This window comes from Salvelinus fontinalis, chromosome 25, assembly GCF_029448725.1.
Source record: "Salvelinus fontinalis isolate EN_2023a chromosome 25, ASM2944872v1, whole genome shotgun sequence".
Lineage (NCBI taxonomy): Eukaryota > Metazoa > Chordata > Actinopteri > Salmoniformes > Salmonidae > Salvelinus > Salvelinus fontinalis.
In genome coordinates, this window is record NC_074689.1 from 687,142 (window position 1) to 704,892 (window position 17,751).

The following is a 17,751-nucleotide window of genomic DNA, read 5'->3' on the forward strand; positions in this document are numbered from 1 at the left end:
TTGGTGTGAATGTATGTTCTTTATAAAATAATGTATTGACCCTTGATAAAACATTCCAAAATAATTAAATGTAAACCTAATTCAAAGAGCTTATTATCAAGACCTTCTATCCTCAGGTTGGCTGTAACACAAATTGGTTTTATCAGGCGACAGTTCAGACAGACAACGTGATTCTTAGCCTTCCCGTGATAACTAACCATTGCTACATATTCTCATCTCTTGTGACTTTCCTGTTTGGGCATGGGCTTTTTTAAATTACCGATTTATGTGATGTGAAGATCTTTCTTCCACCTCGCTGTTAGCACAGACAACAGCGACTACATAAAGGAACAAAAATACAAAACACTATACCCATCAGTTATTCATAAAGAAATGTGTGGCAATATCATTATTAGTATAGAAATGACATTTTTTTTATTTATTTTTTTACTTCCCTCTTCATACATCCTAAGAAAACATTACAGAACATCACTTCTCAAAACATGTCTTGATTTAGTCACTAAATCATACAAAGCTACACTCATAGTAAGATATCTGCAATACTCTTTATGGCTTATAAGCTAACGTCAGGTATGTATGTATGGTATGTTCTCTGGGAGTGAGGATTCAATGTATGGTCACTCCAAATATGAGAGGTTTGTAAAATAATAAAATGTGGGTAACAAGTTATTGTGAAAGCATTAACATTTTATACCAATACCTGCAATAAATAAATATACCTCACAGTACATAACATATCAAGTATTTAGCACTGTAGTAGAGTAGGAAAATAATTACTTACAATTCAGATCTAAATAAATACAGATTTCCCTATATATATATTGTGGAAAGTCAATGGATGTCTTTGTAACTCAAGATTCTAAATCAGTCAAGGAAGCCATATACTGCTGAGGTTCGTGTTATTTGTTCAAGTTATAATACAGTTACTTAAAAGATGCAACTTACACTACATGACAAAAAGTATGTGGAGAACCTGCTCGTTGAACATTTAATTCCAAAATCATGGCCATTAATATGGAGTTGTTCCCCCTTTGATACTATAACAGCCTCCACTCAGCTGGGAAGGCTTTCCACTAGATGTTGGAACATTGCAGCAGGGACTGGCTTCCATTGAGCCACAAGAGCATTAGGAGTTAGGTCATGCACTGATGTTGGGCGATTAGGCCGGACTCGCAGTCTGCATTCCAATTCATCCCAAAGGTTTCCGATGGGGTTGATGTCAGGGCTCTGTGCAGGCCAGTCAAGTTTGTCCACACTCATCTCGACAAACCATTTCTGTATGGACCCCCCTTTGTGCACGGGGGCATTACCATGCTGAAACAGGAAGCACAGAATCGTCTATAATGTCATTGTATGCTGTAGCGTTAAGATTTCCATTCACTGGAACTAAGGGGCCTAGCCTGAACCATGAAAAACAGCCACAGACTTTATAGTCTGTTGCTACAGACTTTAAAGTCTACAACTTTATAGTTGGCATAAGGCATTGGGGCAGGTAGCGTTCTCCTGGAATCCGCCAAACCCAGATTCGTCCATCGGATTGACAGATGGTGAAGCGTGATTCATCACTCCAGAGAACACGTTTCCACTACTCCAGAGTCCAATGGCGGCGAGCTTTACACCACTCCAGCCGACGCTTGGCATTACGCATGGTGATCTTAGGCTGGTGTTGCGGCTGCTCTGCCATGGAAACCCATTTCATGAAGCTCCCCTGACGAACTCGGCGGTCCTGTTCTGTGAGCTTGTGTGGCCTACCATTTCGCGGCTGAGCCGTTGTTGCTCCTAGACGCAATGGTTCACAATAACAGCAATTACAGTTGACCGGGGCAGCTCTAGCATAGCAGAAATCTGACAAACTAACTTATTGGAAAGATGGTATCCTATTACAGTGCCACGTTGAAAGTCACTGAGCTCTTCAGTAAGGCCATTTTACTGCCAATGTTTGTCTATGGAGATTGCATGGCTGTGTGCTTGATTTTAAACACTTGTCAGCAATGAGTGTGGCTAAAATAAACAAATCCACAAATTTGAAGGTTGTCCACATACCTTTGGCCATGTGGTGTATGATTGAGACAGAAAATGTCTTGGTCTACAATGACCACATTTCCTAATCTTGTTCTCACTTAAATACCCCCCAAAAATGAGATACAAGTCAAAGCCCTTGAGGGGCAAACAGTCAATTAAATGAATAAAGTTGGTCTTCATTGATAGGTTTTCGCAAATCCACTGAGGTGCATTCAGAGAAAAGTTAATACCACCAGTTTAACAATTAAGGCGCAGAGAGGATCCTGACTCATCTAAATGTGTGTATGTGTGTTCTGCTGGGTGCTTCCTGCTGGGTGTGCATGCACCTGCAGCCATCTGTCATTCCCTCTGTGCGTGCATGTGATGGTACTCTATCCCTCGATGTCGTCCCTTCCTACAGGGAATGCTTTTATCACCTGGGAGATGCGCTCTGCGATGGTTCTGCTGCTGGCAATGATCAGCCTCCTGGACATCAGGTCAAATGGGCCTCCTGGGTAGGACAACAATACAATAGATCCATGTTATAGCAAGTGCCCAGTACTCATTTTAACCTCATTGAGAACTTTAAGGTATAATTAATTAAAATAGAATTAATAAGATCAATAAAATAATTTACTCATGACTTGGAGGCCTTGATCATGTACCATCTACAATCCACACCACATCCTGGTTACAACTATGTACAGTAGGTAGCATCGCTGCAGTGCACAGTGAATCACCTGAGATGTCCATGATGACACCCCCAGCCTCTCTAATGATGGCAGCTCCTCCAGCCATGTCCCAGCAGTGGATGCCCATGTGGTAGTAGGCATCAGCCGCTCCGCACGCCACCAGGCACATGTTGACTGCCGCACTGCCCGGCGAGCGGATGCTACGGGAGCAACATTTGCTTGTTAACCTCATACATATCTAAACCACTGTAAGTCAAACAACAATCATGTGTGGCTCAATGGGTAGAGCATAGCACTTGCACTTTTGATGCACTACTCTAAGTCGCTTTGGATAAAAACGTCTGCTAAATGGTATATATTATTATATTACATCTCTCTTTCTGTGGCCTTATTAATGTTTGATGCATTGCAAGCTCACAATATTGAGATGATGTTTAAACAGAGAGTGTGGGAAGTAATGTTTACCCGTGTACAGGGATGGTGAGGATTGTCTCGATGTTGCCCATCATGGTTTTGAAGTGCTCTGGATCCTTCTTAAAGCCCATCTCTGTCAGGACCAAGGACTTGGTGATGTCTACACAGAGAGTGTCATGAGTTATGACTACTCATTGAATCCATTACACAACAAACTAGCATAACGCTAACCAAGCTAAATCTCATACAATCAAATGAGATACAATTCATCTGTATATCTTCCTAGTGTTATCATGATCAATTGACCAGACCCTCGATCAGCACTCCTACTCTAGAACGCTTTATGAATACCAGCCCTGATGTTTGGTACTTGGTGAATGACTCTCCCTAGTTGATATTATCTCAATTGGCTCAGCCAGACAGACAAGGCTGTACAACATACCTTCCTGCCCAGACACTTTGATGGGTTCTCCATTACAGAATGACCCTTTCCCCTTCCGTGCTGTGTACATCTTGTCCTCTTGGCAGCTGTAGACAATGCCAAACTCTATCTGAGTCAAAGACATTGCATAGAGAGAAGGATGACTTCAAATGCAAAGTCAAAACCTGCTGAGTTCCTGCTACTCAGTTATTACTGTCTTATAAATCTCATGACGTTGCCAAACACAGAAAACCTTTACCTCTTTCTTCACAGCAAAACCAATCGACATAGAGACAAAGGGGAATCTGAGGTAAAAGAAAAGAGAAAATGTGTTAAGGTATTAAATAAGTGAACTCCTAGAGGAACTAAGCACATAAAAATCTATTTCTATTAAAACCCTTGAGGTCACGCCAGGAAAAATCCGGTTAAAAATAAAAAATTTAATATGAAGCCTCTTATGCCCCCCCAAAGAATACTATTGATGTAGGAGGCTATAGCTTCTTTGGTTATGAGGACATTAGATGCTTTCATCATATGTTAGGCTATATAATGGGGCATGTTTGCAATACAGAACTGTAACATTGTGCAGCACCTGTGGACAAAGTTGGTGGTCCCATCAATGGGGTCAATGATCCAGGTGGGATTATCAGTTAGGTTGCTGGATGCTCCCGCCGCTACAGACTCTTCACCTATAAAACTGGTGAAAGAGGAATTGGAAGAAGATGGTGGATAATGAATATCAGAGACAGAAGCACAGTACCACACCTTTCAGGCACTTAGGAACCAGACCTGGATCAAATACAAATAATTGATGTGTGCTTGACCTGCATGCAAAGTGGGCAAAATGTGCACTTTCGGGACTAATGAATCGGGTTCCATTATACCACGCAAGCTAAATCAATTTCAAGCATTTTAGTTATGCATTTGACCCATGTCTGCTGGGAACAATGTCAAGAAATAGACTCTCGAAAGCAGCAAATGGTGGTGGTTCAGGCTTTAAAGCCCTGCAGTGAGCTACTGTACCTGTGTGTGGGGAACTTCTCCTTGATGGAGGAGATGATGAGTTGCTCCACCTTCTGGTCGGTCTCAGTGACCAGGTCCACAGGGGAGCTCTTCTGCATGATGGAGATGTCCTTCTGCAACGCTTCTTGGATCATCTGACAGAGAGAGATTAGAAAGAGAGAATGTCAGCCAGCTAGTCTCATGAGGGATTAATTAATAGGGATGATAATAATAACAATAATTGTTTGAATCAAATTTTATTGGTCACATACACATGGTTAGCAGATGTTATTGCGAGTGTAGCGAAATGCTTCTAGTTCCGACAGTTCAGCAATATCTAACAATTAATCTAACAATTCCACAACAACTACCTAATACACACAAATCTAAGTAAAGGAATGGAATAAAAATATCTAAATATATGGATGAGTAATGACAGAGCGGCATAGGCAAGATGCAACAGATGGTGTAAAATACAGTATATACATACGAAATGAGTAATGCTAGATATGTAAACATTATTAAAGTGACATTATTAAAGTGACTAGTGTTCCATTTATTAAAGTGGCCAATGATTTCAAAACTGTATGTAGGCAGCAGCCTCTCTGTCTTAGTGATGGCTGTTAAACAGTCTGACGGCTTTGAGATAGAAGCTGTCTTTCTGTCCCAGCTTTGAAGCACCTGTACTGACCTCGCCTTCTGGATGGTAGCGAGATGAACAGGCAGTGGCTCGGGTGGTTGTTGTCCTTGATGATCGTTTTGGCCTAACTGTGACATCGGGTGCTGTAGGTGTCCTGGAGGGCAGGTAGTTTGCCCCCGGTGATACGTTGTGCAGACCGCACCACCCTCTGGAGAGCCCTGACGTTGTGGGCAGTGGAGTTGCCGTACCAGGCGGTGACAGGATGCTCTCAATTGTGCACCTGTAAAGGTTTGTGAGGGTTTTAGGTGACAAGTCACATTTCTTCAGCCTCCTGAGGTTGAAGAGGCGCTGTTGCGCCTTCTGCCCCACACTGTCTGTGTATGTGGACCATTTCATTTTGTCTGTGATGTGTATGCCGAGGAACTTAAAAAAACATTCCACCTTCTCCACTACTGTCCCTTCGTGGAAAGCGGGGTGATCACTCTGCTGTTTCCTGAAGTCCACGATCATCTCCTTTGTTTTGTTGATGTTGAGTGAGAGATTGTTTTCCTGACACCACACTCCGAGAACCCTCACCTCCTCCCTGTAGGCTGTCTCGTAGTTCTTGGTAATCAAGCTTACTACTGTTGTGTGTCTACAAACTTGATTGAGATGGAGGCGTGCATGGCCATGCAGTCATGGATGAACAGGGAGTACCGGAGGGGGCTGAGCACGCACCCAAGTGTGGCCCCAATGTTGAGGATCAGCGAAGTGGAGATGTTGTTTCTTACCTTCACCACCTGGGGGCGGCCCGTTAGGAAGTCCAGGACCCAATTGCACAGGGCAGGGTTGAGACCCAGGGCTTAAAGCTTAATGATGAGCTTAGATGGTACTATGGTGTTGAATTCTGAGCTATAGTCAATGAACAGCATTCTTACATAGGTATTCCTCTTGTCCAAATGAAATCGGGCAGTGTGCAGTGTGATGGCGATTGCATTGTCTGTGGCCTATTGGGGTGGTAAGCAAATTGAAGTGGGTCTAGGGTGACAGGTAAGGTGGAGTTGATATAATCCTTGACTAGTCTCTCAAAGCACTTCATGATGACAGAAGTGAGTGCAACGGGGCGATAGTCATTTAGCTCAGTTACCTTTGCAGTCTTGAGTACAGGAACAATGGTGGCCATCTTGAAGGATGTGGGGACAGCAGACTGGGATAGGGAGACATTGAATATGTCCGTAAACACACCAGCCAGCAGGTCTGTGCATGTTCTGAGGACGCGGCTAGGGATGCCGTCTGGGCCGGCAGCCTTATGAGGGTTAACACGTTTAAATGTCTTACGTTGGCCACGGCGGAGAGCGCATAGTCCTTGGAAGCGGGCCGCGTCGGTGGCACTGTATTATCCTTAAAGCGGGCAAAGAAGGTGTTTAGTTTGTCTGGAAGCAAGACATTAGTATCCATGACGTTGCTGGTTTTCCTTTTGTAGTCCGTGATTGTCTGTAGACCCTGCCACATACGTCTTGTGTCTGAGTCATTGAATTGCGACTCCACTTTGTCTCTATACTGACATGTTGCTTGTTTGATTGCTTTGCCGAGTGATTAACTACACTGTTTGTATTCGGCCATATTCCCAGTCACCTTTCCATGGTTAAATGCGGTGGTTCGCGCTTTCAGTTTTGTGCGAATGCCGCCATCTATCCACGGTTTCTGGTTAGGGTAGGTTTTAATAGTCACAGTGGGTACAACATCTCCTATACACTTCCTTATAAACTCACTCACCAGATCCGCATTTATTCTCTGAGGCTAGCCGGAACATATCCCAGTCTGCGTGATCAAAACGGATTGGATTTATATAACGTTGTTCCACCTACAGTTGAAGTCGGAAGTTTACATACACTTAGGTTGGAGTCATTACAACTCGTTTTTCAACCACTCCACAAATTTCTTGTTAACAAACTATAGTTTTGGCAAGTCGGTTAGGACATCTACTTTGTGCATGACACAAGTAATTTTTCCAACAATTGATTACAGACAGACTATTTCACATATCATTCACTGTATCACAATTCCAGTGGGTAAGAAGTTTACATGCACTAAGTTGACTGTGCCTTTAAACAGCTTGGAAATTTCCAGAAAATGATGTCATGGCTTTAGAAGCTTCTGATAGGCTAATTGACATCATTTGAGTCAATTGGAGGTGTACCTGTGGATGCATTTCAAGGACTACCTTCAAACTCAGTGCCTCTTTGCTTGACATCATGGGAAAATCAAAAGAAATCAGCCAAGACCTCAGAAAAAGTCTGGTTCCTCCTTGGGAGCAATTTCCAAACGCTTGAAGGTACCACGTTCATCTGTACAAACAATAGTACACAAGTATAAACACCATGGGACCACGCAGCCGTCATACCGCTCAGGAAGGAGACGCGTTCTGTCTCCTAGAGATGAATGTACTTTGGTAAAAAAGAAAAAGTACAAATCAATCCCAGAACAACAGCAAAGGACCTTGTGAAGATGCTGGAGGAAACAGGTACAAAGGTATCCATATCCACAGTAAAACGAGTCCTATATCAATATAAGCTGACAGGCCACTCAGCAAGGAAGAAGCCACTGCTCCAAAACCTCCATAAAAAGACCAGACTACGGTTTGCAACTGCACATGGGGACAAAGATCGTATTTTTTGGAGAAATGTCCTCTGTTCTGATGAAACAAAAATAGAACTGTTTGGCCATAATGACCATCGTTATGTTTGGAGGAAAAAGGGGAAGGCTTGCAACACCATCCCAAACGTGAAGCATGGGGGTGGCAGCATCATGTTGTGGGGGTGCTTTGCTGCAGGAGGGACTGGTGCACTTCACAAAATAGATGGCATCATGAGGGAGGAAAATTATGTGGATATCTTGAAGCAACATCAAGACATTAGTCAGGAAGTTAAATCTTGGTCGCAAATGGGTCTTCCAAATGGACAATGACCCCAAGCATACTTCCAAAGTTGTGGCAAAATGGCTTAAAGACAACAAAGTCAAGGTATTGGAGTGGCCATCACAAAGCCCTGACCTCAATCCCATAGAAAATTTGTGGGCAGAACTGAAAAAGTGTGTGCGAGCAAGGAGGCCTATTAACCTGACTCAGTTACACCAGCTCTGTCAGAAGGAATGGGCCAAAATTCACCCAACTTATTGTGGGAAGCTTGTGGAAGGCTACCTGAAAGGTTTGACCCAAGTAAAACAATTTAAAGGCAATGCTATCAAATACTAATTGAGTGTATGTAAACGTCTGACCCACTGGGAATGTGATGAAAGAAATTAAAGCTGAAAAGTCATTCTCTCTACTATTATTGTGACATTTCACATTCTTAAAATGAAGTGGTGATCCTAACTGACCTAAGACAAGGAATTGTTAGTAGGATTAAATGTCAGGAATTGTGGAAAAAAACGGAGTTTAAATGTATTTGGCTAAGGTGTATGTAAACTTCCGACTTCAACTATACATACAATAGAGTAGGTGCTCAAAGCACTTTACATAGTAAGGCGTGAAACTCACCTCTTCCACCACCAATTTGTAGCGCCCACTTGGGCGATGACAGATCACTGTTTCATTACTGTAACGTTTCATTATAATGGTTTATATAAGCACAGCACCCTGATGAGAGTATGATAGCCCACTATGATAGACTACAAGGCATTGATAAACCATAATGCTCTACAGCTCAGCATTTAACACCATAGTACCCTCCAAACTCGTCGTCAAGCTCGAGACCCTGGGTCTCGACCCTGCCCTGTGCAACTGGGTCATGGACCTCCTGACGGGCCGCCCCCAGGTGGTGAGGGTAGGTAACAACATCTCTACCCCGCTGATCCTCAACACTGGGGCCCCACAAGGGTGCGTTCTGAGCCCTCGCCTGTACTCCCTGTTCACCCACGACTGCGTGGCCATGCACGCCTCCAACTCAATCATCAAGTTTGCGGACGACACTACAGTGGTAGGCTTGATTACCAACAACGACGAGACGGCCTACAGGGAGGAGGTGAGGGCCCTCAGAGTGTGGTGTCAGGAAAATACCTGCCCTCCAGGACACCTACAACACCCAATGTCACAGGAAGGCCATAAAGATCATCAAGGACAACAACCACCCAAGCCACTGCCTGCTCACCCCACTATCATCCAGAAGGCGAGGTCAGTACAGGTGCATCAAAGCAGGGACCGAGAGACTGAAAAACAGCTTCTATCTCAAGGCCATCAGACTGTTAAACAGCCACCACTAACATTTAGTGGCCGCTGCCAACATACTGACTCAACTCCAGCCACTTTAATAATGGGAATTGATGGAAATTATGTAAAAATGTACCACTAGCCACTTTAAACAATGCCACTTAATATAATGTTTACATACCCTACATTACTCATCTCATATGTATATGTATATACTGTACTCTATATCATCTACTGCATCTTGCCATCTTTATGTAATACATGTATCACAAGCCACTTTAAACTATGCCACTTTGTTTACATACCCTACATTACTCATCTCATATGTATATACTGTACTCTATACCATCTACTGCATCTTGCCTATGCCGTTCTGTACCATCACTCATTCATATATCTTTATGTACATATTCGTTATCCCTTTACACTTGTGTGTATAAGGTAGGAGTTGTGGAATTGTTAGGTTAGATTACTTGTTGGTTATCACTGCATTGTCGGAACTAGAAGCATTTCGCTACACTCGCATTAACATCTGCTAACCATGTGTATGTGACAAATAAAATTTGATAAGGCAGGTTTCCCAACTGGCGGCCCACAGGCTAAATTTGGTGCGAGGGTGATTTTATTTGGCCCTCAAGTTTTCTAGGTAAAATTTTTAGAAATAAAAAAAGATTGAAATTCTTGTACATAAAGACTGTAAAAACCAGCTCCAAGTGATTTTAATTTAGGACATCTGTTCCAAAGTATTCCCATGCATAATAGAGAGATGAAGTGCCTTCTTCAGAAAGTATTCACACCCCTTGACTTTTTCACATTTTGTTGTGTTACAGCCTGAATTTAAAATGGATTAAATATTGATTTTTTTGGTCACTGGCCTTCACATAATACCCCATAATGTCATAGTGAAATTATATTTTTTGAAATATTTACAAATTAATTAAAAATGAAAAGCTGAAAAGTCTTGAGTCAATAAGTATTCAACCGCTTTACGGCAAGCCTAAATAAGTTCAGGAGTAAAGATGTGTATGGAGTCACTGTGTGCAATAATAGTGTTTAACATGATTTTTGAATGACTACCTCGTCTCTTTACCCGACACATAAAATTATCTGCAAGGCCCCTCAGTCGACAAGTGAATTTCAAACACAGATTCAACCACAATGACCAGGGAGATTTTCCATTGCCTCGCAAAGTAGGGCACCTACTGGTAGATGTGTACAAATAAAACAGACATTGAATATCCCTTTTAGCATGGTATTAATTAGACTTTGGATGGTGTATCAATGGTGTATCAATACACCCAGTCACTACAAAGATATGGGTGCCCTTCTTAACTCAGTTGCCCGCAGAAGAAGGAAACCAGGGATTTCACCATTAGGCCAATGGTGTATTTAATGTCTGTGATAGGAGAAAACTGAGGATGGATCAACAACATTGTAGTTACTCCAAAATACTAACCTAATTGACAGAGTGAAAAGGAAGCCTCTACAGAATACAAATATTTCAAAAGATGCATCCTGTTTGTAACAAGGCACACAAGTAATACTGTACAAAATGTACAAAGTGTTATGTTTGAGACAAATCCAACAAAAACACATAACTAAAAAACACATTAAAACTACTTGAAAATCTATGGGAAGACCTGCAAATGGTTGTGTAGCATTGATCAACAACCAATTTTACAGAGCTTGAAAAGTTTTGAAAAAAACGAATGGGTAAATATTGCACAATCCAGGTGTGGAATGCTTAGAGATTTACCCATAAAGACTCAGTTGTAATCACTGCCAAAGGTGCTTCTACAAAGTATTGACTCAGTGGTCTGAATACTTATGTAAATTATTTATTTCTGTATTTCACATTCGATACATTAAGGGGTATGAATACTTTCTGAAAGCACTTTGTGATCGTATACAAATGTAAGCAAGGTTTGAAATTATTATTATTTAGTATAATATTCTATCTGTTTGGGCTTTTTGCGGTCAATTTGCATTCATGTTCCGGCCCCCTTGACTATCCTCTCAAGAAAGAAATCGGCCCGCGGCTGAATCTAGTTGATGATCCCTGACATCATGTGATATTATTCACCGTAACCTAGCTAGTAGGGTATTATGCTGTTTTCTCACCTTCCCAGCCTCTTTGGTCACCTCAAGGCAGTGGTCCATGCACTCTTTCCAAGGGTCTGCCATGATGACGACAACCTAAACAAACAAGTAACAACACCCAATATGAGAATTATATTCAAACCGGCGCTGGATTTCCCAAAAGCACTAAAATCATATTAATTCCATTGAAACTAAATGGCCAAAATATTATATTTGTACTACGATGCTTTTCGGAAACCCAGCCCTGGAGAATAATTTGCAAGAGGTTAACAAATTATTCTAGCTAAATAGAAAAATAAATAATCAACGTCGAAAATGTTACACATAACCAAGCTAACGTTAGCTAACGTTAGCCAGCTGACAGGCTATGAGGTCTTCCCGGCATTGAGCACTAGCAAAAATCAGCAAGGATACACAACAGCTAGCTAGTGACCAGATAACCGCCCTATAAATTGTAACAATAATCGATTTGCCAGCAAAGACAGTTTGAAAACCGAAACTTACTGTATTGTTTCCCTTTTCTAACCTCTGCACTACTATTCTGCCAGCAGCACAAATTATGACATCATTTTCCTATAGCAATGACAAAACCTTCAAAATAAAAGCCAGCATTTGAATACCGTTGTAATATCATTTGCTGATTAAAAGGATATTGCAATTTAATTATTGGCCGTGTTTATTTTGGCATCAAGAAAGGCAATTAGTAATTTCTGAAAACGGATTTAAACATACGTTTAAAAAAAATACAATGTTGACACTGGTATGTTGAGAATATTGGGATGTAGAGAAAAAAACGTTACTACCTGTATCGGCTAAGTGGGATGGGAAATAATCAGTAGGGTCTCTACTAACCAAATAGGGGGCAGAGAAAAGCCAGCAGCAGACCATGCAACACAGTCCCCCTCAAAAACGAAACATATTTGGTTACCCTGCTGAGTATTTCCCAACCCCACTTAGCTGAGACAGTTAGAAATGTCAACAACCCAATATGTATTACAGAGTATTGCATTGGGTGCTATGGAGGGTTGTAAAAAGGGCCAGCAGCAGGCCGTGTGACACAATCCCCCTCAAAAGACCCAACTGAGGATTTTTCCACCCCAGGCATGTTGGCATTTATTGACATGAATCTTGCCCTGGTGGCAGCTCTGCTGAGTAGTCACCCTAACCCTAACTGATTTTAAACCTAACCTTAACCACACTGCTAACCTTAAATTAAGCCAACTTTTGTTTTCATAACCTTTTACAAAAAAGACAATTTTGACTTTGCAGCTGCCCCATCTAGTGGAAATCGCTCAGCTCTGCCTCCAGGGCAAGATTCATGATAACAACTGTCAACCAGGGGATAGCCAGGGGGTGGAGTGAGAAAAAAATGCAGCAGGCCATGTGGCACGTCAAAAAGTAACCATGTTAGGTTAGTAGATACCCTACTGAGTATTTTCCACGTCAGTTTATATGAGATGGTAGTCATTTCTTTTCTCTACAACACAAAACGTATCGCATATACAGCAGTGGAGGTTGCTGAGGGGAGAACGGTTCATAATGGCTGGAACGGAGTAAATGGAATAAAACACATGGAATACTTTGTTATGTGTTTGATACCATTCCACCTATTCCACTCCAGCCATTACCACAAGCCCATCCTTCCCAATTAAGGTGCCAACAACCTCCGAGGATCTACAGTATATTGCATATGGAGGGAGCAAAATAAGGTGCCAACAGCATTATGTATAATGTCGCGCTCACATGCCAGTTGGAACTTGGAAACAATGACTTTTCTAACTCGTTGTACTAAGATGATCCCAGTTTCCAACTATCAGAATCAACCAATCAGAAGCTCTACGCAAATAACTTACATTCATTTTAACTTGGAGGTTCCGAGTTTCCGATAGCATATGAACACGGCATAAGACCTGTTGCCCACCAGAAGAGATCTAGTTTAATTCTATTGATTCTATTGAGTAATTAAAGTAATATACACTGCCGTTCAAAACTTTGGGGTCACTTAGAAATGTCCTTGTTTTTGAAAGAAAAGCTAATTTTTTGGTCCATTAAAATAACATCAACTTGATCAGAAATACAGTGTAGACATTGCTAAATTGTAAATGACTATTGTAGCTGGAAACGGCTGATTTTTAATGGAATATCTGCATAGGTGTACAGAGGCCCATTATCAGCTACCATCACTCCTGTGTTCCAATGGCACGTTGTGTTAGCTAATCCAAGTTTATCATTTAAAAGGCTAATTGTTCATTAGAAAACCGTTTTGCAATTATGTTAGCACAGATGAAAACTGTTGTGCTAATTAAAGAAGCAATAAAACTGGCCTTCTTTAGACTAGTTGAGTATCTGGAGCGTCAGCATTTGTGGTTTCGATTACAGGCTGACTTCGCCTGGTATATAGGTCCTGGATTCCAGGAAGCTTGGCCCCGCAGATGTATTGGGCCGTACACACACTACCCTCTGTAGCACCTTACGGTCAGATACCGAGCAGTTGCCATACCAGCCGGTGATGCAACCGGTCAGGATTCTCTCGCTGGTGGAGCTGTATAACTTTTTGATGATCTGGTCTATACCAAATCGTTTCAGTCTCCTGAGGGGGAAAATGTGTTGTCGTGCCCTCTCCACGACTGTCTTGGTGTGCTTACACCATGATAGTTTGTTGGTGATATGGACACCAAGGAACTTGAAACTCTCGACCCGCTCCACTTCAGCCCCGTCGATGTAAATGTTCTGCCCTCCTTTTCCTATAGTCCACGATCATCTCCTTTGTCATGCTCACAATGAGGTAGAGGTTTTTGGCCTGGCACCGCACTGACAGATTTCATCGTTGTTGGTGATCATGCCTACCAACGTTGTGTCATCAGCAAACTTAATGATGGTGGTGGAATCGTGCTTGTCCACGCAGTTGTGGGTGAACAGGGAGTACAGGAGGGGACTAAGCACACACCTGAGGGGCACTGGTGTTGAGGATCAGTGTTGCAGATGTGTTGTTGCCTACCCTTACCACCCGTCGGTGGCCTGCCAGGAAGTCCAGGATCCAGTTTCAGAGGGATGTGTCCCAGGGTCCTTAGCTTAGTGATGAGCTTTCTGGGCACTATTTTGTTGAACGCTGAGCTGTAGTCAATGAACAGTATTCTCACATAGGTGTTCCTTTTGTCCAGGTGGGAAAGGGCAGTATAGTGTGCGATTGAGATTGCGTCATCTGTGGATCTATTGGGGCGGTATGTGAATTGGAGATGGTCTAGGGTTTCCAGGATGATGGTGTTGATGTGAGCCATGACCAGCCTTTCAAAGCACTTCATAGCTACGGACATGAGTGCTACGTGGCGGTAATCATTTAGGCTTCTGGTTGGGATATGTACGTACGGTCACTGTGGGGACGACGTTCTCAATGCACTTATTGATGAAGCCGGTGACTGAGGTGGTATACTCAGCAATGCCATTGGATGAATCACGGAACATATATTAGTCTGTGCTAGAAAAACAGTCTTGTAGCGTACCATCTGCCACATCGGACCACTTCCATATTGAGCGAGTCACTGGTACTTCCTGCTTTAGATTTTGCTTATAAGCAGGAATCAGGAGGATAGAGATGTGGTCAGATTTGCCAAATGGAGGGAGAGGGATAGCTTTGTATCCATCTCTGTGTGTGGAGTAAAGGTGGTCTAGAATTTTTTTACTTCTTGTTGCACATGTGATATGCTGGTAGAAACTAGGTGGAACAGATTTAAGTTTGCCTGCATTAATAAATCCTCTCAGGGATAGGCGTCCCGCTAGCGGGACAACTTCCGGTGAAACTGGAGGGCATGCAATTCAAATAAATAATCATAAAAATGATGGATATTAAACATTTATGTTCATACAAGTGTCTTATATCGGTTGAAAGCTTAAATTCTTGTTAGCCTAACTGCACTGTCTGATTTACAGTAGCTAATACAGCGAAAGCATGCCATGCCATTGTTTGAGGATGGTGATCAAATATTTTTCCACCGGCACAGGTTTCATAAATTCACAAATAGCGATGAAATATTCACTTACTTGCTGAAAATCTTCCTCTGATTTGTCATCCAAAGGGTCCCAGCTATAACATGTAGTGTCGTTTTGTTAGATAAAATCCTTCTTTATATCCCAAAGTCAGTTTAGTTGGCAACATCGATTTGACTAATCCACTCGTTCAACATGCAGAGAAAATAATCAGAAAATCTACCCCTAAACTTTGTTTCAAAAAGTCGAAATACATTTTTATTTACTCCTCAGATACCCTAAAATGTAATCAAACTACACTGCTCAAAAAAATAAAGGGAACACTTAAACAACACAATGTAACTCCAAGTCAATCACACTTCTGTGAAATCAAACTGTCCACTTAGGAAGCAACACTGATTGACAATAAATTTCACATGCTGTTGTGCAAATGGAATAGACAAAAGGTGGAAATTATAGGTAATTAGCAAGACACCCCCCAAAACAGGAGTGATTCTGCAGGTGGTGACCACAGACCACTTCTCAGTTCCTATGCTTCCTGGCTGATGTTTTGGTCACTTTTGAATGCTGGCGGTGCTCTCACTCTAGTGGTAGCATGAGACGGAGTCTACAACCCACACAAGTGGCTCAGGTAGTGCAGTTCATCCAGGATAGCACATCAATGCGAACTGTGGCAAAAAGGTTTGCTGTGTCTGTCAGCGTAGTATCCAGAGCATGCAGGCGCTACCAGGAGACAGGCCAGTACATTAGGAGACGTGGAGGAGGCCGTAGGAGGGCAACAACCCAGCAGCAGGACCGCTACCTTCGCCTTTGTGCAAGGAGGTGCACTGCCAGCGCCCTGCAAAATGACCTCCAGCAGGCCACAAATTTAAGTGTTCCCTTTATTTTTTTGAGCAGTGTATAATATTTCTTATGGAAAGAAGTATGTTCAATAGGAAACTGATTTTAGCAGGTGCGCCTTGTCATGGCGCGCCCAAACACTGTGTTCCTGTACTAAAACTGATATTTCTTATTTGTTTTAGAGGTTACAAGCCTGAAACCTTGAAGATGGACTGCTGACACCCTGTGGAAGCCATAGGAATTGCATCCTGGCAACTAGAATTCAGTATGCCCCTTTCCATTGTAAGAGCATGGCTTCTCAAAAAAAAAACTCAGGTTGGTTTTTCTTTGGATTTTCTCCTACCATAGCTATTGTGTTATAGTCTCCTACATTATTTTAACATTTCCAAAACGTCAAAGTGTTTTCTTTCCAATGGTACCAATTATATGCATATCCTGGCTTCAGGGCCTGAGAAACAGGCAGTTTACTTTGGGCACGTTAGTCAGGCGGAAATTGAGAAAAAAGGGGCCTAGCCCTAAGTTAAAGTCCCCAGCTACTCGGAGCGTCGCTTCTGGATGAGCATTTTCTTGTTTGCTTATGGCCTTATACAGCTCGTTGAGTGCGGTCTTAGTGCCAGCATCGATTTGTGGTGGTATATAGATGGCTACGAATAATATAGATGAGAACTCTCTTGTAGATAGTGTGGTCCACAGCTTATGTTATAAAAGGGAAATTCCTTAAATATACCTAATTGGTTTAAAAATACCAGTATTTATGTAAACTTTTTTTAAACTCTGGAATTAATAATAATTGAATCTGTATTTGTTTCCTATGGGGTTCCAATGCTGTGCAACACAGTTGTACTGCACTAGTGCAACAATAACAACAAAAATCGATATTCCCAGGCTTAGCATTTTTGCAGGATGACTCTTATTTTGAAGAAAATAAATCCGTGTTTGCACTGCCAGCAGAATGGGTAATACCAGACTAGAAAAGGCAAAGCGAGAGGGTTTACTCCCCCGGAATCTGTCCATGAAAAGAAGACCAAGAAGTCAATGAGAGTGTCAACAACAAAAAAGTAATTGCTAATTTGCTACGTGAGGCTTATTTGATCGAATAAACGTTGTGTAGGGGTTAGGTTGTTAGGAATGCACTGGTATAAGTGGACGCACGTGGCATTTCGGCAAAAATATTACAAACTTGAATTCGGAGTTGTGCTGTTGTTTACAAGCGTATCTGCCGTCTCACTGACTAGAGAATGATCCCATATTTCCATTGTTAGTCGCGTTACCGCTCTGTCAATATAATATTAACTCTTAGGTAATACCAGAGGTAGAAGAATAATGAGCCTGCCTTCCATGTATTTCCATTGTTAGTCGCGTGACCGCTCTATCTTGTCAATATAATATTTTATTTATTTTATCGTTATTTTACCAGGTAAGTTGACTGAGAACACGTTCTCATTTGCAGCAACGACCTGGGGAATAGTTA

The 17,751-nt window shown here is 42.0% G+C and overlaps 2 protein-coding genes across 6 annotated transcripts in view; one reads left to right on the forward strand and one right to left on the reverse strand.

The window, feature by feature from the left end:
- The window catches only part of LOC129822719 (inositol monophosphatase 1-like), a 21,092-nt gene continuing 3,341 nt past the window's right edge, over window positions 1-17,751 (reverse strand). For 3 of the 5 annotated variants that reach the window (XM_055881054.1, XM_055881052.1, XM_055881050.1), the window contains exons 2-9: window positions 11,478-11,552; window positions 4,552-4,685; window positions 4,121-4,225; window positions 3,788-3,833; window positions 3,550-3,658; window positions 3,159-3,267; window positions 2,742-2,893; window positions 1-2,512 (exon numbers count right to left, since the gene is read on the reverse strand). In XM_055881054.1, the coding sequence (XP_055737029.1) occupies window positions 2,394-2,512; window positions 2,742-2,893; window positions 3,159-3,267; window positions 3,550-3,658; window positions 3,788-3,833; window positions 4,121-4,225; window positions 4,552-4,685; window positions 11,478-11,540 (837 nt within the window). In that variant the 5' untranslated portion in view covers window positions 11,541-11,552 and the 3' untranslated portion in view covers window positions 1-2,393. Of the gene's footprint in view, window positions 2,513-2,741; window positions 2,894-3,158; window positions 3,268-3,549; window positions 3,659-3,787; window positions 3,834-4,120; window positions 4,226-4,551; window positions 4,686-11,477; window positions 11,553-11,960; window positions 12,240-15,494; window positions 16,017-17,751 lie in introns of those variants that run through there. The other 2 variants (XM_055881055.1, XM_055881051.1) reach the window with 2 other exon arrangements.
- The window catches only part of LOC129822718 (uncharacterized), a 22,945-nt gene continuing 22,443 nt past the window's right edge, over window positions 17,250-17,751 (forward strand). The window contains exon 1 of the mRNA XM_055881049.1: window positions 17,250-17,338. The gene's annotated coding sequence lies outside the window, so the exon portion shown is untranslated. The remainder of the gene's footprint in view (window positions 17,339-17,751) is intronic.